We start from the raw sequence: 27,497 nt of genomic DNA on the forward strand, positions 1-27,497 counted from the left end.
GACCCGGGAAGCGAACCCAGGTCCCCAGGTCTCCCAACTGCGAGGCAGCAGCGCTATCCACTGCACCACCGTGCCGCCCATTCTGTCTCAAACATTCCTTCAGTATTTACATCAGTAACTTAAAACCTTAAGGCAGGTGTTTCAATTAGTCTATAACCTGAGAATGAGAAATAAGAATGTGTCAAAAGCTGTTTTAATTAGTTTACAGTTTGGGAAAGGAAACAAAACATCCAGACAGCAATGATCAAGGTGAGATATGACCATTACTCAAACTAGAAGCTTGTGCTGAGATTTTGACCCATGTCGCAGGTGGCTGGGTGCGGCCCGCAATCAGTCGCCTATTTAAGGAGCCGCCGCCCTGCAATCAAGGCTGGAGTCGGGTAGGAGGTGGACATGGCCGGTGCAGAGGGGCGAGGAGAAGCCCGAGTGTGTTGTGTGGAGAAGAAAGAGAAGGCTGAAGGAGCCAGGACTTTGGGAGACTGAGGGAGGGTTTGGTGAGGTGCACTAGTGACTTTGTATATAGTGTGAGTAGTGTAAATAAACGTGTGGTGATGGACTGGAACGTGTCTGCCTGTCTGTGTCCGGGACGCACCCTTTCACACCCAATAGCAGCAGATCCTCAGTATGGTGCAGAAGAGGAATCTTCAGGGAGCTGGCGGTCTCATGGTCTGGAACTCCTGCAGATTTAATTTTTTTTCTCCAGCCATCTGGAGTTTTTTTTTTTTTTGTGTCCTCACTGGCCATTGGACCTTACTCCTATTCTATGTTAATTAGTGTTGTCTTATTTTAACTCTTACTTTTTTTTCTCTTTTTCTTCATCATGTAAAGCACTTTGAGCTACATTATTTGTATGAAAATGTGCTATATAAATAAATGTTGTTGTTGTTGTTGATGTGGGTTTGAGTGTGTCCACCCTGTGGTGGTCTGGTGCCCTGTCCAGGGATTGATCCTGCCTTGTAGCCTCTGCAGCCCCTCAGAAACCCTCCTCAGGGGTCTTTGAAAGGAGGGGGCCTTGTACCCTATGCAGCCCCCAGGAACCCTGCTCAGGGGTCTTTGAAGGGGGCTTAGACAGTGCTTAAGGGGGCTTTGAAAATGTTATGGTATATATGTTTTTCTTTAAATAATCTACCCACATTTTGAATCTGTTTATTCTATTCAATGACACAAGGAGATAGTACCTATGCAGCCAGAACAGGAACCAACCGTGAATGAGATGTTAGTCCATCCTAGGAATTAGCAAATCAGTTGGACCAGTTTCCTTTGTGACGGACGACTTGGTGGACATGGAGTTTGCAGTCAGAAAATGGCAGTCTGTAGAAGAGCAATTTGGTCAAGCAAGGCTCTAAACCATAGAAGATGCCTGGCAGAGATGAACTGACACCATCAGGAGACGGTGATACCGAGTGTCTCAGCTGCACTGTAGACAGTGACATGTGACCTGCGTAGAAGTAAACAATAATCCCCTAAAACGCTAAACGGTCAAACATCATTGACAACTGCTGCGGCACCTCAGCCAGCTCAAGCCAGATCCAGGGACGTCAGGTTTCTCCAGTATATTCAAGAGAATCTGGTTGTGTTACTACTTCTATTACATTTTGTATTATTGCTACAAACATTACAGTACGTTAAATAATCAAGCTTTTTATTTCAAAACTAACAATAATGTCTTAGAATGCACATTGGTTTAGTTTCTTATTATCACTAAAATTAAAAATTCGGACATGCACCCTAGGGATCGAGCTACCCAAACTATTCTAACTATACTCATAGCTAACGACTAATGACACAGCCACACAGAAAAGAGGATTCTGCACTGCACCCCAGAGTCAAACGGAAGACACTACGGAGTCCGCAAAGGTCCACAAAGATCGTACGAAAGGCTCAGGCGCCTACAACGCGCTTCTGAACTAAACGTCCACACTACACAGCATGGTCCGGGTAATAAGAATAAACAAACTCTCCGTATTAGACGTACGGCATCCTCACACGTCCAAACCATATAGCATATGTGGATCACATTACAGTGATGCATTATTAACAGTACAACCACAGAAAACGCTCCGTATTAACAGTAAGTGCAATTATCCATATTACTAACGGTAGACAACGGATAACTAATGGAGTCACGGTCACGGCTCAAAAACGATCCAGCTCAACTAACGGAGCTACAAAAACGAGCCCGCATGGATACGTAGGCGCCTACAACGCGCATCTGAGACTGCGGAAGCAAAGCAGGCACGGGTTCAAAACGAAAGACCACAACTGACGGAGATACAAAAACGAGCCCGCCTAGATAAAATCAATGAACGCAGGCGCCTACAATGCGCGTCTGCAAAGCAGGCATTATGGAGTGCATTAGATCCTACAATAGTTCATTTGCTTTTGCATCTACTGGAGTAAATATCTGGCCACCAGCTGGCAATGGCCCATACTGCTTTAGCGTATGTGTATATTACATCGAATTGGAACAGTGCACCCTGAACCTCATCACGAACGCAAATATGCACAAATCTACGTGTTAGATCCAGATGATGCAATCTATCAACGAATGAACCTTCCTGAAAACAAGCAATGCACAGAGCTGATAATGAGAAACGTCGCTGAAGTCATAAACAATCACCCATTAGCTAAGTCTATAAAGATGCTACATGAGGTTGAAAGGGAGGCCAATACAAAAGCAGATGCAGAAGGTGTAGCGCCAACTACAATTGCTTTAGTGTTAATATAGGACAAAGAACACGATCCAAGACAATACAATCTTCCCATTGTTAATGAAGTTGCAATTGTCGTTCAAAGTAAAGATGGTGAGCCTCCATTTGACCGCGATATTGTCCTGCATTTACGTCCTGATGGAACCAACAACTTTATGTAGCCTTCTCAAGAGTTCGGCGTTCATCTGATGTTACAGTTAAAGTTATAGATACTCCATACCAAGGAGAACTCATTCAAGGACAACACACCATCTTTACTACAAATGTTGTGTATAAAGAAATATTCCAATATATCTTTCTAATGTGCCATGCTATGGGTTCTTTACTTCCTTTGTTCGTCATCTACACCTTTACACTCCAATATATCTCATACATACATCAATGTATTTCAGGTTACCCAACACCAGGGGTTGGCGAGCGAAGCGAGCAGGGGGCGGAGCCCCCTAGTATCCTTAGAAAGGAAAAATAAAAATCTAAGATATGAGAATGACCTGACATAGCAGAGTTAAAGCACAAACAAGCCATGAAATTGAATTATTGGCAAGGACTGTTTTCTAATTAAGTCGGAGCAAAAACCTGCAGCCACTGCGGCCCTCCAGGAATGACTTTGCCCACCCCTGCTATAGACAACCGGTTATGGTGGGGAAGGACGTGCAGCAAACATAATTTAATAATAATCAAACCAACCTAAAACTCTTAACACTTTAACTGGCATTTCTTTTACTGATAATAGCACAGAACTTGGACAGTCAGTCATTTTCTAACCCACTTAGTCCTGAACAGGGTCATGGGTGGTCTGCTGGAGCCTATCCCAGCTAGTATTGGGTACAAAGCAGTAACAAACTCAGCAGGGCATCAGTCCCTCTCACAAACACACACACGGGCCAGTTTAGGAAATGCCAATCCATCTAACCAGCATGTCTTTGGATTTTAGGAGGAAACCAACACAGACACAGGGAGAACATGCAAACTCCATGCAGGGAGAACCTAGGATGTGAACCCTGGTCTCCTTACCATGAGGCTGCAGCACTCACTATTACATCTCCACAGTTCTAGCATCATTTGTTAATCAGAAATTACTTAAAATATTGTCACTTCAGAAGAGGTCATCCTCCTGAAGCCAAGCACGTTTGGGCCCAGGCAGTATTTGGATGGGATGCCAAGTAGAAAAAGCTTGGGTTTTAGTTAGAAGACATGTTGGTGAAGCCATCCTATGGTCTGTGTGTGCATCTCAATGCTTTATTGTAGTGACGGGGTCACTGGGCTGTAAACATCAGCACTATCCTTTGGATGAGGTCTTGACTCTCTGGGCTCAACAAAGATCCCTGGGCAACCTTCAGCTGTGATGTCCAGGCTAAAGCAGAGTGCCATTATGAACAATGCTACAAATCGTCTCTCTTACACACTGGAGCCGAGTTCTTTCAGCTATCTATTATATAGTGCCTTTAATCTATCTACAGTATTCATCTAATATATGGTACCTTTAATCTATCTATTATATAGTGCCTTCACATCTATCCAACTATCTATTATATAGTGCCTTTCACATCTATCTATCCATCTAATATATAGTGCCTTTAATCTGTCTATTATATAGTACCTTTCACATCTATTCATCTAATATATAGTGCCTTTAATCTGTCTATTATATAGTGCCTTTCACATTTATCCATCTATTATATAGTGCCTTTCACATCTATCTATCCATCTAAAATATAGTGCCTTTAATCTATCTATTATATAGTGCCTTTCACATTTATCCATCTATCTATTATATAGTGCCTTTCACATCTATCTAGCCATCTAAAATATAGTGCCTTTAATCTATCTATTACAGTGCATCCAGAAAGTATTCACAGCGCATCACTTTTTCCACATTTTGTTATGTTACAGCCTTATTCCAAAATGGATTAAATTCATTTTTTTCCTCAGAATTCTACACACAACACCCCATAATGACAACGTGAAAAAAGTTTACTTGAGATTTTTGCAAATTTATTAAAAATAAAAAAATTGAGAAAGCACATGTACATAAGTATTCACAGCCTTTGCCATGAAGCTCAAAATTGAGCTCAGGTGCATCCTGTTTCCCCTGATCATCCTTGAGATGTTTCTGCAGCTTCATTGGAGTCCACCTGTGGTAAATTCAGTTGACTGGACCTGATTTGGAAAGGCACACACCTGTCTATATAAGGTCCCACAGTTAACAGTTCATGTCAGAGCACAAACCAAGCATGAAGTCAAAGGAATTGTCTGTAGACCTCCAAGACAGGATTGTCTCGAAGCAAAAATCTGGGGAAGGTTACAGAAAAATTTCTGCTGCTTTGAAGGTCCCAATGAGCACAGTGGCCTCCATCATCCGTAAATGGAAGAAGTGCAAAACCACCAGGACTCTTCCTAGAGCTGGCCGGCCATCTAAACTGAGCGATCGGGGGAGAAGGGCCTTAGTCAGGGAGGTGACCAAGAACCCGATGGTCATTCTGTCAGAGCTCCAGAGATCCTCTGTGGAGAGAGGAGAACCTTCCAGAAGGACAACCATCTCTGCAGCAATCCACCAATCAGGCCTGTATGGTAGAGTGGCCAGACGGAAGCCACTCCTTAGTAAAAGGCACATGGCAGCCCACCAGGAGTTTGTCAAAAGGCACCTGAAGGACTCTCAGACCATGAGAAAGAAAATTCTCTGGTCTGATGAGACAAAGATTGAACTCTTTGGTATGAATGCCAGGCGTCACGTTTGGGGAAAACCAGGCACCGCTCATCACCAGGCCAATAACATCCCTACAGTGAAGCATGGTGGTGGCAGCATCATGCTGTAGGGATGTTTTTCAGCGGCAGGAACTGGGAGACTAGTCAGGATAAAGGGAAAGATGACTGCAGCAATGTACAGAGACATCCTGGATGAAAACCTGCTCCAGAGCGCTCTTGACCTCAGACTGGGGCGACGGTTCATCTTTCAGCAGGACAACAACCCTAAGCACACAGCCAAGATATCAAAGGAGTGGCTTCAGGACAACTCTGTGAATGTCCTTGAGTGGCCCAGCCAGAGCCCAGACTTGAATCCGATTGAACATCTCTGGAGAGATCTTAAAATGGCTGTGCACTGACGCTTCCCATCCAACCTGATGGAGCTTGAGTGGTGCTGCAAAGAGGAATGGGCGAAACTGACCAAGGATAGGTGTGCCAAGCTTGTGGCATCATATTGAAAAAGACTTGAGGCTGTAATTGCTGCCAAAGGTGTATCGACAAAGTATTGAGCAAAGGCTGTGAATACTTACTGTATGTACATGGGATTTCTCAGTTTTTTTATTTTTAATAAATTTGCAAAAACCTCAAGTAAACTTTTTTCACGTTGTCATTATGGGGTGTTGTGTGTAGAATTCTGAGGAAAAAATGAATTTAATCCATTTTGGAATAAGGCTGTAACATAACAAAATGTGGAAAAAGTGATGCGCTGTGAATACTTTCCTGATGCACTGTATATAGTGCCTTTCACATTTATCCATCCATCTATTATATAGTGCCTTTAATCTGTTTATCTATCAATCTATCTGCTATCATCACTGCCTGGTCATTCTGGTCCCCGAATCATCCCCCATCTCTTATTGCCTATCTATCTCTCACCCTTTCACCACCTACTAGCTAATGTGTGGTGAGCGTCCTTGCGCAGGAATGGCTGCTGTCACATCATCCAGGTGGCTGTTGCACAATTGTGGTGACTGAAGTGTCTACCCACTGTCAGTGTAAAGCACTCCAAGTGCCTATAAATACGAAATATAAAAGTAATCATCTATTATGTCCCCACTGTCTTGTGCTAACCCCAATTCCCGACTGGAGTATCATCATTTTGGAGTTTCCTTGGTGGCCACCTTTTGTGTTAATTTTTATTGTAATCATTCCATACAAATAGATCAATTTATAACCAAACAAATTAAAGACAAATCAGACCCCACCCCAAAGAAGGAGAGCTTAGCTAAAGGAGAATTGCTTAGGGCTTTTTAATAAGACAACAATAAGCAAAGGAAAGGGAGAAATAAATATATATGTAAATAAGAGATGGAGAAGGGAATTAAATGCGATAATAGTTATTTCTCTTATTCTAAAATAATATTGATCAGATCCTGCCAGGTTTTGAAAAAATTTTGTACAGATCCTCTAACTGAGAATTAGATTTTTTCCAATTTCAAATAATATAAAACATCGGTTTCCCACTGACTTATCAGAGGAGAATTACGATTCTTCCAATTTAACAGAATAAGTCTTCGTGTCAAAAGTGTAGTGAATGCAGTCACCGTTTGCTTATCCTTTTCCACTTCAAGTCCGTCTGGAAGAACACCGAACACAGCTGTTAATGGGTTAGGAGGAATTGTGACCCCAAGGCTGTCTGAAAGGCACTTAAAAATTTTTGTCCAAAATGATGTTAATTTGGTGCAGGCCCAGAACATGTGACCCAGTGAGGCAGGAGCTTGGTTGCAGCGTTCGCAGGTTGGATCTTGCCCTGGAAACATTTTGGACAGTTTTAAGCGAGACAGATGAGCTCGATATATACATTGATATTTATAATTATAAGGATTACAAGAATAGATTAGATATAACCTGCTCTCCTTCTCTCCCCCTTTATCCCCCCACCCCCCCATTTTGCCTCCCCACATGAGGCTAGATCCCACTTCGCGATGTTCCAGTCCTCTGACTTACGAAGAGACAGAGCACGTCCAAAACAAAACAAACTCCACCCTGCAGCGGCGTTACAGAATTAAAACAGAGATATCTTTTACAGTTAAATCCTTAATACTATCTGCCGAAAATGTTCTCATTAACAATATTTAAGCTTGAAATAATCTTCAGCGCTTTTAAGTTAAGATTTTAAGATTAAAAAAAAAACAACCCTGGGAATGATTTTAAAAACTAGTCTAGGATAAACCTGGTAATTCCTACTGTAATAGTATAATGGTAATTATATAAATAGTAGAACAAGCAATAAACCAAGGGTATGAAGTTAAACAGTCTACTTTAAGGTAGAGTAAAATAAAAAAAATAATAAAAAAAAAAAATTAAATAAATAAATAAAAATAAATAAATAAATAATAATAAAAAGAAAAAATAATAAATAAAACGAATCCTACTTTAATCACTTCCACATTTTCACACTCATGTCTATAACTCTATAACTCTAATTAAAACATAAACATATAACATATAAAGTCCAGATAAAAAGAAAAAAAAAAAAAAAAAAGAAAATAAGGGATGTATAATTATAATACCAGTCTCTTTAAACATGGATCCAGCGATCAGATCATAGGTCCTTCCCGTGCCTTGATAGAATACGGCTCTTTAATTTTAATTAACTTTCAAAAAAGTGTCGGAAACAGCTTCTTTAATTCTTTTTCAGCTTCATCTTTGCTGAAGAAAATATAATGTCGATCTTGAACTTCCACTTTCAGTTTGGCGGGATACAAGAGGCTGTATTTGATATCGGCTTCCCGTAGAATCTTTTTAATGTCGATGTAGGATCTGCGTTTTGCAGCTGTTGATGGTGAGAAGTCGGGAAAAATACGAATAAGATTATTTTCGAATATAATCTCTTGCTTGTGTCTGAGAAGTGCCATCACATCAAGTTTACATCTTAGTCACTCGAAGCGGACAATAAAAGACAATAAAAGACCTAGGTTTAAAGGCGCTTGGTATCTTTGTGCGATAAGCCGTGGCTATCTCATTGTCGAGTTTAAAGTCATCTCCAATTATTTTAGACAGTAATTCTACTGCAAATTTCACTGGGCTTGAGCTTTCTCGTTTCTCAGGTATACCCTCAATTCTTATATTATTTCTTCTGCACCCATCCTCCAGGGCTGCAAGTCTGTCTCCAAGTTTTTTGCATTCCGAGTTCGCAGCTGTGGCTTTTTCATCGGCGTTAGATGCCAGTTGGTCCGCTGTTTCCACTCGAGCCGTGAGTCCCCTCAGAAATCGGCGATCCCTCGCGACCTGTATCACTTGCGCCTTCGCTCCCATTTTCACTCTCGACTGGAGACGATTCAATGGAGCGGGGTCCCAGGAATTCTGCGCATTCGTCTGCCTGTTCCAGGTCAGTCTCCGTGATGCCATACCTTACACTTGCACTCAGGCCAGAAGTCTGTCCGGACTTTGATGCAGCTTTAAGTTTCTTTTCCGGTTCCTTCTGACTTTTCTTCTTGTTACTCATGCTTGTATATTGTAGTGGAAGTTCCTTGGTCGGGTTAAATACAGGATACCTCTAAATAATATGAAATATGTGGGAAAATAAAGCCGCTGCTAGCGGAGCTCTGCTTCAGACGTCCATCTCCTATAAACAGACGAAACCAACACTCGATATATAATTTTTAGTTGAATAATTCTATGCTTTGCGCATATGGAGCTCGAGTGAATTCTCTGCTTTGCAACCTTCCACTCCTTTTCTGATATGTTGATTAAGAGATCTTCTTCCCAATGTCCTCTTGGATCTTTGAAAGGTAGGGACTCTAATAAGATTTTATATATTGTTTAAATAGTGTTTGTTTCCTCGGAATTGAGCAGTATTTTTTCCAGCATTGTGGAGGGTGCGAGGTGGGGAAAATCGGGCAATTTCTGTTTAACAAAATTTCTAATTTGAAGATAGTGAAAGAAATGTGTAGCTGGGAGGTTGAATTTGGAACGTAATTGTTCAAAAGATGCAAATATGTTGTCTATATAAAGATCTCTGAGCATTTTAATCCCAAAACTTTTCCAGGTATTAAAAACTGGATATGTTTGCGAGGGTTGAAAGAGGTGGTTTTCTTGCAGAGGTGCCACCGATAAAAGATTTTCCATCTTAAAATGCTTTCTAATTTGGTTCCATATTCTAAGTGAGTAAAGCACAATTGGGTTATTAGTATAGTTGCGATAACTTTCATTTATTGGAGAGCAGAACAGGAAATATAAAGAAGTACTACAGGATTTTACTTCTATTGCGGACTAAGCCTGTGTATGTTCATTTATTTGTGTCCAGGTTTTAATGGCTTGTATGTTTGCTGCCCAGTAATAAAACTGAAAATTAGGTAAAGCCATGCCACCTTCTGCCTGAGGTCTTTGTAAGGTCGCTCTTCGGATACGTGAGTGTTTTGAGTTCCAAATGAATGAGGTTATTGTTGAATCTAATGCTTAAAAAATGATTTATTGATATATATTGGAATGTTTTGAAATGAAAAAAGAAGTTTAGGAAGGATATTCATCTTAACAACGTTAATTCTTCCGGCTAGAGTGAGATGAAGGGTTGACCATCTATCCAGGTCTTGCTTAATTTTTTCCATACAGACGGCAAAATTTTGTTGATAAAGAGCTTTATGTTTACTTGTGATATTTACCCCTAGGTATTTAAACTGATCTGCTATGGTAAAAGGTAGGGTGTCCAATCTGATATTATATGCTTGTGAATTCACTGGAAAGAGTATACTTTTATTCAGATTAATTTTAAGACCAGATATCTTTTGAAATTCTGTTAGTGCTGTTAGAACTGCAGGGACAGTGTTTTCTGGGTCTGATATATATAAAACCATATCTTCTGCATATAGAGAAATTTTCTGTTCCAGTCCTTCTCTGACAATCCCCTTTATCTGATAAGAATTTCGGCAGTGAACCGCCAGTGGTTCAACGGCGATTGCAAACAGCAGTGGTGACAAGGCACATCCTTGTCTGGTGCCACGTTCTAGCTTAAAGTAGTCTGAGCAAATGTTATTAATACAAACTGAAGCTTCTGGACTGGTATACAGTAGTTTGATCCATGCACAAATATTCGGGCCAAACCCAAATTTCTCCAATGCAGTGAAAAGGTAGTTCCATTCAATCATATCAAATGCTTTTTCTGCGTCTAATGATAGTAATATCTCTGGGGTGTTTGATTTTGCTGGTGAATATATAACATTAAACAAGCGTCGGAGATTGGAAGATAGATGTCGGCCTTTAATAAATCCAGTTTGATCTTGTGATATTACCGAGGGCAGCACTTTCTCCATCCTTCTAGCTAGAATTTTTGAGAGTATCTTAACATCATTATTCAGGAGTGAAATTGGTCTGTATGATGCACATTGTAACAAGTCCTTATTTTGTTTAGGAAAGACGGTGATTAATGCTTGTCGAAATGTTTGAGGTAGTATTTGGTTGTCTCTAGCTTCTGTAAATGTTGCCAATAAGAGGGGAGCTAGCTGAGTGGAGAATTTCTTATAAAATTCTACGGGGTAACCATCAGGGCCTGCTGATTTCCCACTTTGAAGTGAGTTTATAGCATCTAGTAATTCTGTTAGCGTCAGAGTTTTATCCAGTTCCTCAGCACTTAAAGCATCTATTTGTGGTGTCTGTAATGTATCCAGAAATGCATTAGATTGTGTGTTGTCTTCTTTGAGCTCAGTAGAATATAAGGATTTATAATAATCTCTAAATGTGTGCATTATATTTTTATGGTCTATAATTTAGTTCTCCATTCGTGTTGGTGATTACTGGTATTGCATTGCGAACTTCTTGTTTGTGAATTTGTTGAGCTAAAAGCTTATTAGCTTTTTCTCCATGTTCATAGTAATGATGTCTAGACTTATAAATAAGTTGTTCAGTTTCTTTAGTTGTTAACATGTTAAGTTCTGTATGCAGGGCACAAGTTCTTTACTGGCACTTTATGGGTCTTTATTGGGTTGTGTGTTTCTTCGTGGATCCATTGCTTGACAAAGAGTCATTTCATTCTGGAACGGGCTCTCTGCATACTGTATGAAGTTGGTTCTTTGTGCTTTGAAAATCTTCCTGATATGTAGAAAACAAACTGAAACCTTTAATGTATGGAAGGCTACCTAGCAGGACACTAACAGATTAAGAAAACCCGAACTTGGCCTTTGTAATTGTATGCAGGGATAGTCCTTTTAAAAATCATAAGCCAATGGTATTTCACAGATCTGTTACCATCTGTTCATGGTTATTTGCTGTAAGGAGCCTGTTATGGATCTAAAGAAATTAGGATTCTTTCTGGAACCTTCTTAAGAATGGGTCTTTCGGGAACCACTTTACTGGGTTGTGCAGTTCCTTGTAGAACCCTTGCTTGACCAAGCACCACTTCATTCTGGGATGGGTCCTCTGTAAATGAAGTTGGCTCTTTATGCTTTAAAAAAAATTCCAAATATGTAGAAGAAACCTGAAATCCTTAATGATATTCTTAAAAATAAATGTGCCAGAGTGGTTCTTCAGAACTATTGTTGGTTTCCAAAAGACCCATCTACATGAAGGTTCCAGAAAGAACTGTTGTTTATTTACATCCAAAACAGGCTCTGTACAGTCAGTAATTATGAGCTGATGAGAACAGGTTTGTGAAACACCAAAGACTCAGGATTGTAAAAGGACTCTCACTGTATATAATAACACAGGCCAAGCTCAGGTTTTCTTTGTCTGTTTGTATCCTGCTAGGTAGCCTCCCATACATCATAGATTCTAGGGGTTTTTCCTACATTTTAGGAAGTTTTTCAAAGCACAAACAACCAACTTCATATACAAAGAACTCTCCCCTGAATGACATGGTGCTCTAACACATAAGGGTTCTACAAGGAACTGCACAACCCAAAAAAGAACCATAAAGTGCCATTAAAGAAGCAGCATTTTTAAGAGTGTAGGCTACCTAGCAGCACACTAACAGATTAAGAAAACTTGGACTTAGCTTGTGTGATTGTATGCAGTGAGAGTCCTTTTAAAAATCAGGAACCCATTGGTGTTTCACAAATGTGTTGCCATCTATTCATAGCTACTGCATGTATACTCTTAAAAATAAAAAGGTGCCAGAGTGGCTCTTCAGAGCAAGGCCAGAGGGTAACCATTTTTGGTTTCCAAAAGACCCATCCACATGCAGGGCTGAAATTCGGAAATGGGTGTATAAAAGCAAGTGAAACGCAGTTGACCAGACACAACATGAAATATCTTGGGTTCATACTGTCTGCACGGAAATAAAAGTCAAAGTAAATTTAAGAATTCTGCCTTTTTTTTCTTTTTATTTGCATTTTCCATGCCATCCCAACTTTTTCTGATTTGGGGTTGTAGATAGATCAATATAGGGTGGTCCAGATCTAATTATGCAATTTTCATTACGCTATAACTTACTAAGTTTATTACATAGAGAATTCGCAGCACCTGCCCTGCATTCCAAAATGGCGTCTAGACAACAACAACTACATTTATTTATATAGCACATTTTCATACAAGGGCAGCACGGTGGTGCAGTGGTAGTGCTGCTGCCTCGCAGTTAGGAGACCCGGGTTCGCTTCCCGGGTCCACCCTGCGTGGAGTTTGCATGTTCTCCCCGTGTCTGCGTGGGTTTCCTCCGGGCGCTCCGGTTTCCTCCCACAGTCCAAAGACATGCAGGTTAGGTGGATTGGTGATTCTAAATTGGCCCTAGTGTGTGGTTGGTGTGTGGGTGTGTTTGTGTGTGTCCTGCGGTGGGTTGGCACCCTGCCCGGGATTGGGTCCCTGCCTTGTGCCCTGTGTTGGCTGGGATTGGCTCCAGCAGACCCCCGTGACCCTGTGTTCGGATTCAGCGGGTTGAAAAATGGATGGATGGATGGATTTTCATACAAAAAGTAGCTCAAAGTGCTTTACATAATGAAGAAAAGAAAAATAAAAGACAAAATAAGAAATTAAAAAAGGCACTGACTGACGGTTGTCAGTCAAACAGTTGCATAATTAGATCTGGACCACCCGATAGATAGATAGATAGATAGATAGATAGATAGATAGATAGATAGATAGATAGATAGATAGATAGATAGATAGATAGATAGATAGATAGATAGATAGATAGTATACTAACCCTCACTTATTCTGTTTCTCTTCTCGGTACTCGAATGTGGCACTTGATGCCACAGCCCACCTTCCAAGTTGTTTTGCCTGCCTAAGGTAAAGTCATCCCTGATGGAGGATCGCAGGAATTGTGGGAAGGAGGGGTCCTTTCATTGGATTGGCTGGCCCAACACTGTTTCGGCCATAGAGTGGCCAAATGGGGGAGGCAGCTTGATGGATGAGGTCTCCAGGACTCTAAATATATCCAAATCTTCTTATGTGATATCATCTACTGTTAAATTCTGCTCTGTACTTCTAAAATTTTTATTTTTATACTGTATTGAGGATTTGTTCTGTTCTGTGTATTGTATTGTATTGACCCCCTTCTTTTGACACCCACTGCACGCCCAGCCTACCTGGAAAGGGGTCTCTCTTTGAACTGCCTTTCCCAAGGTTTCCTCCATTTTTCCCTACTAGGTTTTTTTGGGAGTTTTTCCTTGTCTTCCTAGAGAGTCAAGGCTGGGGGGCTGTCAAGAGGCAGGGCCTGTTAAAGCCCACTGCGGCACTTCCTGTGTGATTTTGGGCTATACAAAAATAAAAATTGTGTTGTATTGTATAGATAGATGTGAAAGACACCATACAGATAGAATAGGCACTATATAATAGATTGATAGATACATACATACATGTGAAAAGCACGATAGATAGATAGATAGATAGATAGATAGATAGATAGATAGATAGATAGATAGATAGATAGATAGATAGATAGATAGATAGATAGATAGATAGATAGATAGATAGATAGATAGATAGATAGATAATTAATCCCAATGGGAAATTCACAAATAAATAAAAATAGAAAAATAAAAGTAGAAAAGTACACATACACATACAGTCATAAACGGAGCTGCTGAAAAGGCTGCCACTCTCGGCGGCGCCGGATGTAATTGATATATATATAATATATAACAAATATATAGTGCCTTTCACATTTATCTAATAAACAAACATGAATGGCACTATATCACAGACAGACAGACTGGCTAGATTTTTATTTTAGTATAGTAGGCAGGATAAGATCGATAGATCGATCTTTTTGTCCCCAGGGGGAAATTTGGCTTTTTACAAAAGCTCCGTATTTCTCATTTATTTAAAGAGGAGGAGGAGGTTAGTAGAACACACTGATACAGCGCATTGCTGCACCCACCACATGACAAACCACCTCAGGATCCCAGATTAGGACCCGAGTGCAGTGCAGCCATGTAGCGGGTGAAGCCTCAGCACCACACTAGTTCAGATGGAATGGAACAGTGTGAGGTTTTTTTATGGTGGCTGGAGTGCCAATTCTGTCACCAACCCCCAGGTTTTTCCCTGCAGGCTGGAGGGCCTACAGTACATGCAGGACTGGATGCAGATTAACGTCATACCCAGGACAGAGCAATTGCAGGTCAGGCCCAACGAAGTAGAGTCACTTTTGGCGTTTATGGGAACTTCTGTAAAATGGCTGATGGGCGACTGTATCAGCGGCATATCAGTCTATTGTCGTGCCCACTTTCGCTCACTCTGGGCCGGCTTTGAGGTGCAAACCAAGCCGAGTCCAAGTCGTCAGTCTCAAGGTTCCGTCGAGTCAAACCAGCGTTTGTCCGCTGGCCCAACTGTGCCATGGACTGGTAATAGAAAGCGCCGTAAGATGGGAACTTAGTAATCAATCTTTTAATGACAAGCCACAAACGCGTTTCTTAGTCAGTTTTTGCAGTTAATGGTTGCGCAGAACCGACCTCGAGAGTAAATCGATTGTTGCCCACGTGCATTGTAAGTTTATTTAGGGTTACCAAGAAAATTTTCCACGCGGCTGCTGTCTGTATGCATGTACACAGTCGACCTGTTTACTGTTTGTGCCGTGACCTTAATTTGAGGTGATCGACCTTGAAAACAAATGTATAAACTCCAGTCGTCTTTAGGTGATCCGTGAAAGCACACTTCAGGAACTGCTCCGATCATGCTGCGTACTCCAGTTACCCTGCCTGGGTCTTCTGTGGCTCACTCGGCCACTGTTACGACGAGGTTCACCTCCGGGTCTTGGGGATCCAATTCAGAAGACAATAGCACAATGCCCCTTATCCCAACAGATCTTCTGGATACCTCCACCCTGCAAGTACCCAGACAGACATCCGAAAGCCTCGATCCTGGTACCGACGGTGTAATCCGGTCTGACGAAACGACGACATTGCTGGGTTCTTCCACCGGACTGGCCGCATACTGCATCCCGCAAATCACAATAACGGAAAGCTGCAGCGACGCTGACCCGAGATGCTCCTCCGAGGCGCCAGAAGAAACAGGAACATCGCCAAACATTGAAAGCAATTTCTCTGAGGGTTCTCCGGGTATTATTGCCGTAACAGAGACTCCCAGTCCGATGCGAGCGCGATCCAGCTCAGTTTCCGGGTGGGCCAAGCGCTTGGGAGAACGAGCGGCGTCGATTCTGCACGTGCAGTCTGACTGTACTGGGACAACAAGTGCGCACAGTTCCCACAATGACAGTCCTGGCCACATGAGACCGCGATCCAACTCCACGACAGGCTGGGCAAAACGCATTGGAGAAAAAGCAGCGTCGATTCTGCATCCTCATTCGGACAACAGTGGATCATCCGTCTCAAAGACCACCAATAACAACAGCTCAAGTGTCACCGACTCGAGATCCCACTGCGAAAGCCACGGCCGTGATTCTGATATGACTAAACACTCAGAAGATTTGACAACACTGAACTCTCCGACCAAACACCGTGGGTCTTCCACTCAATACCTTGAAGTTGCAGAGAGCCCCGGTCCCATGAGGCCCCGGTCCCACTCTGCTTCGGGATGGGCAAAGCGACTTGGAGAAAGAGCGGCTTCGTTACTGCACCATCACTCGGATCCATCAGGGCCTTCGGTTCAGCACAGCACCGCGACAGAGAACATCGAACCGATGAGACCCCGATCCCACTCAGAAAGATTTGGCGCCAGTGCTGGCTGGGCAAAGCGCATGGGAGAAAGGGCCGCGAGCGGGTCAGACGGCGGCTTGTCAACGTGGTCGAGATCCATCTTTGAAGGGGAATCAGCAGCCCTTTGTCGCAGCAGTGAGTGTAAGCAGCTGGACATCATTCCAAGTAAGTGTTGGGGCGACAGTGTATTACCGCGACTCTTCGTAGTCTGGCAGAGTTTGCTAGATCGCCTCGCGCGAACCTTTCCCCAGCGTGTCAGACTTGCACGTTAGCCTGACTGAGAGGTTAAGTTTGTGAGTGAGCAACGCGATGGAATGTCACTGGCGTCCCGTCCTGATTTCTACACTGAAAGAAAATGGCTGTGACTTGCTCCACAAGTGTTACTTATGAGAATCCATATCATTTACTTAATAAAGTAAAACTTTCAAAAGTAATTAAAATTCTGGGTTTGGCAATGTCAGTCCTGGAGGGTAGCAGTAGCTGCAGGTTTTCATTCCAGCCCAATTGCTTTATTAGAAACCAGTCCTTACCAATCTCACACCTCATTTAATTTTATGGCTTGTTAGTCTGCAATGTTATAGGTTCATATATATTGGATTTTTTTTCTTTTCCAAGGATATCACCCAAATGATTTGAAGCCTAAAACGGATCATTATTCAGTCAGTCACATTTTTCTCTTAAGTGTTTTATTAAACCAGATAGTGCGTGATGAATCCACAGCGGTGTAAAAGAAAACAAGTTAGACGGAGAACTGCTGGCTCCTTTGTCATTTTTTTTTTGCATCATATTGCTAATAAGTAGCCATTAGAAACAGCGAATGTTAAGACTGAAATAAGCAATAAAGGTTGGGGAACCTTAACACGCGAGACCACCAAAATGAAGCATCAAAATGTCACTTGAGCAATAAGTGCTTCATCAGCAATAATTGAAACTGGGTTGGAACAAAAACCTGCAGCCACTGCGGCCCATCAGGACCGACGCTGCCTACCCCTGAGTTGAATAGTAGTATGTTAAACACACAATATGAATTAAATACTGAACCTGAAGGAATACCTCACATGAAAGATTCATTTTACACAATGTCAGTGGTCAGTTAACTTAACACAATTTTTTAAGTTGTGATGTACTGGAAATCCTGCAGCAGGCTTTCTCCATATTGTCACACCAAAGTATATTCAGTACTTCGGCAAGCAGACATCTTTCTCAGAAATGATCATATTTATGCAAATATAGGGGCACAACAGTTTTCGCATGGTCGTCACGTTTAGTTAAACACAAAGCTATCTTCAAAACCGATGTATTTATTTGTTTTTCTATGTGTCTTCAAAGAATATCTTGACACTGGACTGAAGCTACACTGTAAAAAAACTCCAGTTAAAATACATTACATTAACCATATATTTTCACACAAAAAAACGTAATGCAATAAACAGTTAAAACAATTATATTAAATATGAAAATACTCATTTAAGAAGTTGTTTAGCTGTCAATATCAATTAATTGTTTCAATGTGCAAGACTAGTATGCGAATAACCCATATTAGCAGGGATAGGCGCCCCCCCCTCGACCCTGTTCAGGAGTAAGCAGGTTAGAAAATGACTGACGTGACTGTTCCATTGCCCTAAACTCATACTGGCACCAAATTCTACATTTGCATAAAATTGGAATATTTGCATGAGGGAACGCCCCCTTATAGCAAAGCTGCACATTCTTCCTTATAACTCCCATATACGGCGAGAACCTAAAAGTTAATGACGTTTAGCAAAATAGATTTTCGGTGTGTTCTGAATGTTTTTTGTGGTTATGGAAGCTGATTTATGTGGAGTTTATTTTTCATATAGCAGTGAAATGTAGCACAGAAAAGCATAGTTTCCTTCTCCCGTTGACAATACGTAGAGCTGCGTTTCTTATACATGAAATGATTAAAATAATTGCTTGCTGATATTTTTTTCTATGTATAAGTGACGTTGTTAATGTCATGGAGGTAAATGAACTGTGTTATGTAAGTAGCAGTTACCGTTCAGTGAATACACTTGACTTGAGCATTCCTAGTTTTCATCCTCTTTCTCTGTAGTACTAGGGTGTTGTACCGTGTTAGCCATTATGAATGTAGAGAAAAGTCAAGCAAAATGACACCTTTTATTGGCTAACTAAAAAGATTACAATATGCAAGTTTTCGAGGCAACTTGAATTTGCCAACTGGAATGGCAAATGCAATGCATATGTCTCTGTTATATGCCATTTGCTACAGGATTCGTAAAAGCAGTGTTCATTTTTGTGATGCACCATCTGTTCGAATGAAAAATACAATGCATTTTATTTCTACAAATGCATGTAGTAATAAAATGCATTGCATTTTTCATTCCAACAGATGAAGCATCACAAATATTTGCAGTACTAAAATTCATTACTACAAATGTTTGTGATATGCCATCTGTTGGAATAGCAAATGCAATGCATACATCTCTGTTATATGCTATTTGCTATGGGATTCGTAAAAGCAGTGTTAATTTTTGTGATGCACCATCTGTTGGAATGAAAAATACAATGCATTTTATTTCTACAAATGCATGTAGTAATAAAATGCATTGCATTTTTCATTCCAACAGATGAAGCATCACAAATATTTGCAGTACTAAAATTCATTACTACAAATGTTTGTGATATGCCATCTGCTGGAATAGCAAATGCAATGCATACATCTCTGTTATATGCTATTTGCTGTGGGATTCGTAAAAGCAGTGTTAATTTTTGTGATGCACCATCTGTTGGACTGAAAAATACAATGCATTTTATTTCACAAATGCATGTAGTAATAAAATGCATTGCATTTTTCATTCCAACAGATGAAGCATCACAAATATTTGCAGTACTAAAATTCATTACTACAAATGTTTGTGATATGCCATCTGTTGGAATGGCAAATGCAATGCATATGTCTGTGTTATATACCATTTGCCTTGGGATTCGTACAAGCAGTGTTAATTTTTGTGATGCATGTAGTAATAAAATGCATTGCATTTTCATTCCAACAGATGGTGCATCACAAACATTAATAGTAATAAAATGCATTACTACAAACATTTGTGATGTGCTATCTGTTGGAATGACAAATGCAATGCATATGTCTCTGTTATAACCACTGAATAATCACAATCAAAGCTCACCAACGCCAGTGCTTTCAATGAACCACAAGGGACTGTGGATTATACTCAGCCTTTTTAGAGCTGAGGGTAGTCCCTTGACAATGATGGGCAGGTGGCTCTGCCTCTTGGAGGACTGCCCACAAACTACAAATGGTATAAGTGTAAAGAATACATTGACATATAGAAACTAACCCTAACCCTAACAATGTTAACATAGAAAAATTGAACAAAATAGACATAAAGGAAAAAAATTGAGGCCTAGCCATGGGAGAACACCAGCCAAAACATAACAATGTCCATCTCCAACATCCTTTCTCTGCAAATGATATGTCCAAAGTAAGATAGTCTGAGTCTAGTCATTTGAGCTTCCAAGGATAACGTTGGCTTGATCTGCTCCAATACAGATGTGTTTGCTCTCCAGGCTGTCCAGGGTAGGCATAGGATTCCTCACCAGCATCCATGATTCAATGGTGTAAGTTTTCTTCCAGTCCATTTTTATTCACTGTCCCACAATGAAGTGATTGAGAATATTGTGGCTTGAACAAGTGCTTTATCTGAACTTGAGAACTGTGGTGTATACCCATAGACCATTTGCAAAGCTTCTAGTGTAGCATGGCTTGAAACTCGGGTATCACATCTTCAGCAAGTAAAATAAAGTGCAATTGTGTTCTTCATCAATGTCTGTATCTTTTTTAGGCGCTCAAAGACACGCTATCAACATCTCCATAGACACTGCTTGGGAAATTTCCACCTCTCCTAGTATGGAGAATGGTCTGTTTGTTGACTGGGATAAACTGGAGACAAGTTCCAACAACAGCGGTGATGAGAACCTCCCCCTTGACCCGAAGTTGCTCAAGAGGATGGCTCGCTCAGGCGCCTGGTCAAATAACCATGGCTTACGGAGGAAAGCTTACAACTACATCATTGGCCGCATCTTGTGCAGAACCATGACTCCTGATGCTACTGTCTACCATGATATAGCCAGCAAGTTATTTGGAGAGAAGAGTGTGAGTACTCACCCTTTCCCAGAGTTTGTGGAAGGAAGCCTGATTCCAATGTACTGTTTGAACCAAAGAGGGCTTAATGCAGTGAAGAAGATCCTGCTGTGCATTGAGAACCAGTTCCCTGACATCACCTACTGCCCAGTACTCCCAGCCATTGTGGCGCTACTTTTGCACTACAGCGAGAGCGAGGAAGAGTGCTTCCAGAACGTCTGCCGACTCATTGCATGTAATGACCCCAAAAAGCGGTTCATAGACCAGACCTTCTTAGCCTTTGCCTCATCCTGCATGACTTTCGGAGACCTAGTCAACAAGTACTGCCAGCCCGTGCACAAACTCATCGCAAGCACTGATCATAATCGCTTCACCGTTTACTCCGAATGGATGGTGTGGCTCTTTGGGGGGCTTCCATTTGAATATGCCATCCGTGTCTGTGATGTCTATCTGCTGGAAGGTTACAAAGTTCTCTACCGTGTGGCACTTGCCCTTCTCAAGCAGTATAGAGTCTCGGTGACCTTCAGGGAAGCAGAGATCACTGACATACAGCAGGATATCCAGATCTTCATGACCAAAATTGGAGAATATCTCACAGTGGAAAAACTTCTGGAGAAAGCCTTCAGCATTCGTCTTTTGTCTCGGAAGGACATCAAACTCCTGCAGGAGGCAAATCGGAAGGCTCTAACAGACAAAGGCATCAGTGTGTCTCAGCGGAGGTGGGTTCAAATGAAGCCAGCGCCAGCTGTACAAACTATAAGCAGAGATCACTTGTCTTAGAGGGGGCCTTGTCTTAGAGGGGCAGCAGTGCTAACCCCAGAAACAGTGAAACAGCAACATTTTACAGATTTCCTGCATTTTTACCAATAACATGAATTACAGAGTAGTCATTGAAATGGAAAAACAAACCTTAGCTAATAATGAGGGGTGCCTGAGTATGATCTGAGCACCACCCAGCCCTGAAGAAAGAGCTGCGTCTATACCCTTATCAGCCCTACAAAACACTTTTTACTATGTGTGTTGCTATGTATACAGTATGCCAGTCACGTGTTAATAAATACCAGGCAGTTTAGGGTCTGTCTTATCTTTTTTCACGAGTCAACTTTTGGCATACCAGTTGCATATTTTTAAATAAAGATCCAGCATATATTATTCTGTAATGCCTGGTCATGTGTTGTCTTGGGCATATTCTAATCATATGTTAAAATGCCGTTCTCTTTAGTAAATTTTATATTGAGCCCAATTTGGGCGTGCCAGGAATGTATTTCTAAATGCAGACGTGACCTGCTGGTGATTAGGTTATATAGTGCCTTTAACCCTGTGCAAGTATGTGCATAGGTGCACCTAATTATGTGACACCTATGGGGATGCCAGTCATCTGTTTCTAAATACAGATCTTATACTATGCCACGTGTGAGGTTATGAGCATGCTTGTCGCACATTAATAACCATCTATCTCTTTAAATTGAATCTTGGGTCATCTTACTTTTATTATGAGCCTGATTTTGACGTTGCAATTGAGGTTTTTGAAATAGAGATCAGTGCTCATATTTATCAAGAATCTCAGAATTACTTCGAGGGATTCTAGGATAAGAATCTGTCCTATCACAGAGTAGTTATGAATTGTCCCACACCCACTCCCAGCAAGGAGTATGAGCTCCAACAGATGGTGCATCACAGGCATTAGCACTGCTTTTACGAATTTCATTCTGAATGGCTTATAACAGAGACATATGCATTGCAGTTGCCATTCCAACAGATGGCACATCATAAATATTTGTAGTAATGCATTTTATTGCTGTAAATGTTTGTAATGCACCATCTGTTGGAATGAAAATGCAATGCATTTCATTACTACATGCATTTGTAGAAATAAAATGCATTATATTTGTCATTCCAATAGATGGTGCATCACAAACATTACCACTGCATTTACAAAATCCCATAGCAAATGGCATATAAGAGAGACATATGCATTGTATTTGTCATTCCAACAGATGGCATATGACAAACATTTGTAGTAATGAATTTTATTACTGCAAATGTTTGTGATGCTCCATCTATTGGAATGAAAAATGCAATGCATTTTATTACTACATGTATTTGTAGGAATAAAAAGCGTCATATTTGTCATTACAACAGATGGTGCATCACAAACATTAACAATGCTTTTACGAATTCCTTAGCAAATGGCATATAACAGAGACATATGCATTGTATTTGTCATTCCAACAGATGGCATATCACAAACATTTGCAGTAATGAATTTTATTACTGCAAATGTTTGTGATGCTCCATCCATTGGATATAAAAAATGCAATGCATTTTATCACTCTGTACATTTGTAGATATACAATGCATTGTATTTGTCATTCCAACAGATGGTGCATCACAAATATTAACACTGCATTTACAAACTCTATAGCAAATGGAATATAATAGAGACATATGCATTGTATTTGTCATTCCAACAGATGGCATATGACAAACATTTGTAGTAATGAATTTTATACTGCAAATGTTTGTGATGCTCCATCTATTAGAATGAAAAATGCAATGCATTTTATCACTCCGTGAATTTGTAGAAATACAATGCGTCATATTTGTCATTCCAACAGATGGTGCATCACAAACATTAACAATGCTTTTACGAATCCCTTAGCAAATGGCATATATCAGAGACATATGCATTGTGTTTGTCATTCCAACCGATGGCATATCACAAACATTTGTTATAATGAATTTTATTACTGAAAATGCTTGTGTTGCTCCATCTGTTGGAATGACAAGTGCAATGCATTTTATTGCTACATGCATTAGAAAATACATTTCAATAAATGGTGTACTACAGACATTAATGCTGAGGTCTATTTTGATTACTGAGATTTCAAGCTTTCTTTGGCAGGTAGCACAGTTAGTTGATTAATGAACTGACTGGTGTATTAGTTATTACTTCTTCGATTTATCCTCTAAATGGATAAATGATCAATTCATTCTTATACTCACACTTCCTTTCTTCACTCAGTTAATTCATGGACATATGCATTAATTATCATCAATTACTTTCTCCTTTTGACAGTTCATATGAATTTACTGTATACTGTATTTGCGCTCTTCTACACATACCAAGCTTTTCCCTTTCACTAGCTGTGTGTCATAAATACATACACTGCGTGTTTCTACTGTAGGCATGTTTTGTTCCATACTGCACACCCAAAGGCCCTCTGTGTTCAGTTGCAATCTGCTTGGACTGAGATTGCAATCATGGACGTTAGTGCAAACAAACACAATGGGAACATAAAAGGCATCCTAAACTGGTACAGGCTGGATCTCAAGCGTACTCCATAACATTTAGACGTCATATCGGGGGATCTGTGGGGCTTGTTTTTGTTTTTCTTTAAGCTGTTTGTTATTCTCTTTCTCACGAGTTTTATGTTGTGAGTGCAGCACTGCTTGTTGTCAGTTGTTGACTAGGAATATGGGCAAGAATGAAGAGAAATATAACTGTGACAGTGGGTCTTACCAACTGTCCCCGAGCTCTTCACTGTGACAAACAGAACAGGCCACAAATCTCATGGTGCCCGATGAGGCGTCACTTACTGTAGTATCTCTGTCCGCCAGAGTGGCCTCTCACTGTAGCACACCAGCACTATGCTGTGTACCCCAATCTTTATTGCCACCTCACTGTCATTTGGTAGGCTTCTTGGCTGCAGCCTGATGTGGCCTTTGGCCTGGTATGGTCTTTTCAATCTATCCAACCACCCACCCATCCATCTAGTCATCTTCTATACTGTTTACTCATTTCAGGGTAAATACCACAGCAACACTGGGTATAAGGTGGAAAACTAAACTAAATGGGGTACTAACTCATCAAAAGCAAGAAGATTCACAGCACACAAGAGTGACAGAAAGGTGTGAAGCTTCTGACACAGAGTCAAAAAGCTGGCCAGGCTTCCTACTATTCTGCATGTTGTGCTATAGGTGCACCATGTTGGCGTTAGGCCGTTAAAGAAAGCAAACAGAGTCCCAAAATACCTTGAAAATGCCCACTGGCAGGGGTTTAGCAAGTCATGAAAGGGCAAACATAGGATTTATAAATAATACATGTATTATCACAGAATGATGTTCAGATAAAATTGAACTTCAAGAAGCACAAAAGGCATGAAATTCAAAAATTAGGCAAACCACTCCCAACAGAAGAATGGTCAAAAAAACAGAGCACAGAGGAAAATTAATAATAAAAAAGTAGCAGTAAATCACCAGAGAATTCACCAACACATTTAATGAACCGCAGGGGACCATGGCTTCCCTCAGCTTTTAAATGGCAGACAGGTGGCCCTGTGGGACATAACCCATAAAACACATGGAACAGAGTCGAAAATACATAGACAAAGAGAAACTAAATTATCAACACTGCTTAATTTGGATAATTAATTCTACAAATAATAATTGTGAACAACAATATTTAGATAATTAAAAAAAACAAAAATGAACAAAAAGACATAAATAAGGAATCTGAAAACCAGTCAGGGGAGGAACTCTGGCTGAAATATAGCATGTTTCAGTCATGGATCCCCCACTGGTTGGGGTTCAGGACTCTCTCTTATGTCAGTTGTGTTATTTATTAAGTTAATATGGTTAATAATAATAATAATAATCAGGGCAGGTCAGGTTGGGGAGCATACACTAGTACAGCGTGTTGCTGCACCCACCACATGACAAAACAACTCCGGATCCTGTTTGGCAAACCCCCTGGCAGACATGCAGTCCAGTCCCATCCTCCAGAAATGACCCTCTATCTGCCGTAGCCAGGTGGGTACCCCCTTGGCCTGGTCTAGTCACTCGGGTCCTCAACATTGAGGATCATGTGAGCCTGATCATCCTCGGGGAATTGTGCCACATGGCCGTAGTGCCGTAACTGACGCTCCCTCACAATGCAGGTAATGTGCCTCTTTTGGGACTCTGTAAGCAACACAAAGTCAAACCAGCAATAGCCAAGGATTCTCTGAAGAGACACAGTACTGAAGGAGTCCAGTCTTCATATCAGGTCACTGGATAGCATCCATCTCTCGCAACCATATAGCAAGACAGGAAGCACCAGGACTCTAAAGACTTGGATCTTCGTCTTTTGCAAAGATATTGGGAGCACGACACACTCCTTTCCAGCAACCTCATGACCCCCCATGCTTTCCCAATACGTCTAATAATAATAATAATAATGATACATTTTATTTATATAGCGCCTTACTTTCCTTATGTCTGTGTATTTTTTTATATGCCATGTGTTTTATGGCTGGTCCCTCAATAGGTGGGGCCACCTAACTATCACAGTGGTGAGACTATACACAGACTTTAAAAATGGCCAAGGAAAACCCACAGTCCCTTGCGGTTCATTGAATGCACTAGATGGTTGGTGAGTTCTGTTGTGTTTTTTGCACTTTTAGATTAAATTACTGATTTTCTGGATTTTTTTTTTTCTGGAGGTGATGGGTAGGTATGGTGTCAAGGAGAGGAATGAAGAAGGTCAGAAGATAGTGGATTTTGCCAAAAGGATGGACATGGCCGTGGTCAATACATATTTTAGGAAGAGGGAGGAACATAAGGTGACATACAAGAGTGGAGGAAGATGCACACAGGTAGATTACATCCTATGCAGAAGAGTCAATCTGAAGGAGATTGAAGATTGCAAAGTGGTGGCAGGGGAAAGTGTAGTTAAGCAGCATAGGATGGTGGTCTGTAGGAAGACATTGGAGATCAAGAAGAGGGAGCGAGAGGGCAGAGCCAAGGATCAAATGGTGGAAGTTGAAAAGGAAGACTGCAAGGTTGAGTTTAGGGAGGAGGTGAGACAGGAACTGGGTGGCAGTGAAGAGTTACCAGACAGCTGGGAAACTACAGCAGATGTAGTAAGGGTGACAGCAAGAAGGGTATTTGGCGTGACATCTGGAAAGAGAAAGGAGGAAAAGGAAACCTGGTGGCGAAATGGGGAAGTACAGGAAGAGTATACAGAGGAAGAGGATGGCAAAGAAGAAGTGGGGTAGTCAGAGAGATGCAGAAAGTAGATAAGAGTACAAGGAGATAAGGCGCAAGGTGAAGAAAGAGGTGGTGAAGGCTAAAGAAAAAGCATATGATGAGTTGTATGAGAGGTTGGACACTAAGGAGGGAGAAAAGGACCTGTACCAATTGGCTAGACAGAGGGACCAAGTTGGGAAAGATGTGCAGCAGGTAGGGTGATAAAGGATACAGATGGAAACGTACTAATAAGCGAGGAGAGTGTGTTGAGCAGATGGAAAGAGTACTTTGAGAGGCTGATGAATGAAGAGAGAGAGAAGAGGTTGGATGATGTGGAGATAGTGAATCAGGAAGTGCAACGGATTAGCAAGGAGGAAATAAGGACATCTATGAAGAGGATGAAGAATGGAAAAGCTGTTGGTCTGGAGGACGTACCTGTGAAAGCACGGAAGTGTTTAGGAGAGATGGCAGTGGAGTTTTTAACCAGATTGTTTAATGGAATCTTGGAAAGTGAGAGGATGCCTGAGGAGTGGAGAAGAAGTGTACTGGTGCCGATATTTAAGAATAAGGGGGATGTGCAGGACTGTAGTAACTACAGGGGGATAAAATTGATGAGCCACAGCATGAAGTTATGGGAAAGAATAGTGGAAGCTCGGTTAAGAAGTGAGGTGATGATTAGTGAGCAGCAGTATGGTTTCATGCCAAGAAAGAGCACCACAGATGCGATGCTTGCTCTGAGGGTGTTGATAGAGAAGTTTAGAGAAGGCCAGAAGGAGTTGCATTGCGTCTTTGTGGACCTGGAGAAAGCATATGACAGGGTGCCTCGAGAGGAGCTGTGGTATTGTATGAGGAAGTCGGGAGTGGCAG

The 27,497-nt window shown here is 41.1% G+C and overlaps 1 protein-coding gene across 1 annotated transcript in view; it reads left to right on the forward strand.

Annotated features, from left to right (window-relative positions):
- The first annotated feature begins 15,351 nt into the window (after nucleotides 1–15,351).
- Nucleotides 15,352–27,497, forward strand: part of LOC114664835 (TBC1 domain family member 24-like) — a 36,269-nt gene continuing 24,123 nt past the window's right edge. The window contains exons 1-2 of the mRNA XM_028819121.2: nucleotides 15,352–16,645; nucleotides 20,323–21,340. Of these exons, the coding sequence (XP_028674954.2) occupies nucleotides 15,499–16,645; nucleotides 20,323–21,340 (2,165 nt within the window). The 5' untranslated portion in view covers nucleotides 15,352–15,498. The remainder of the gene's footprint in view (nucleotides 16,646–20,322; nucleotides 21,341–27,497) is intronic.

Source organism: Erpetoichthys calabaricus, chromosome 14, assembly GCF_900747795.2.
Source record: "Erpetoichthys calabaricus chromosome 14, fErpCal1.3, whole genome shotgun sequence".
NCBI lineage: Eukaryota > Metazoa > Chordata > Cladistia > Polypteriformes > Polypteridae > Erpetoichthys > Erpetoichthys calabaricus.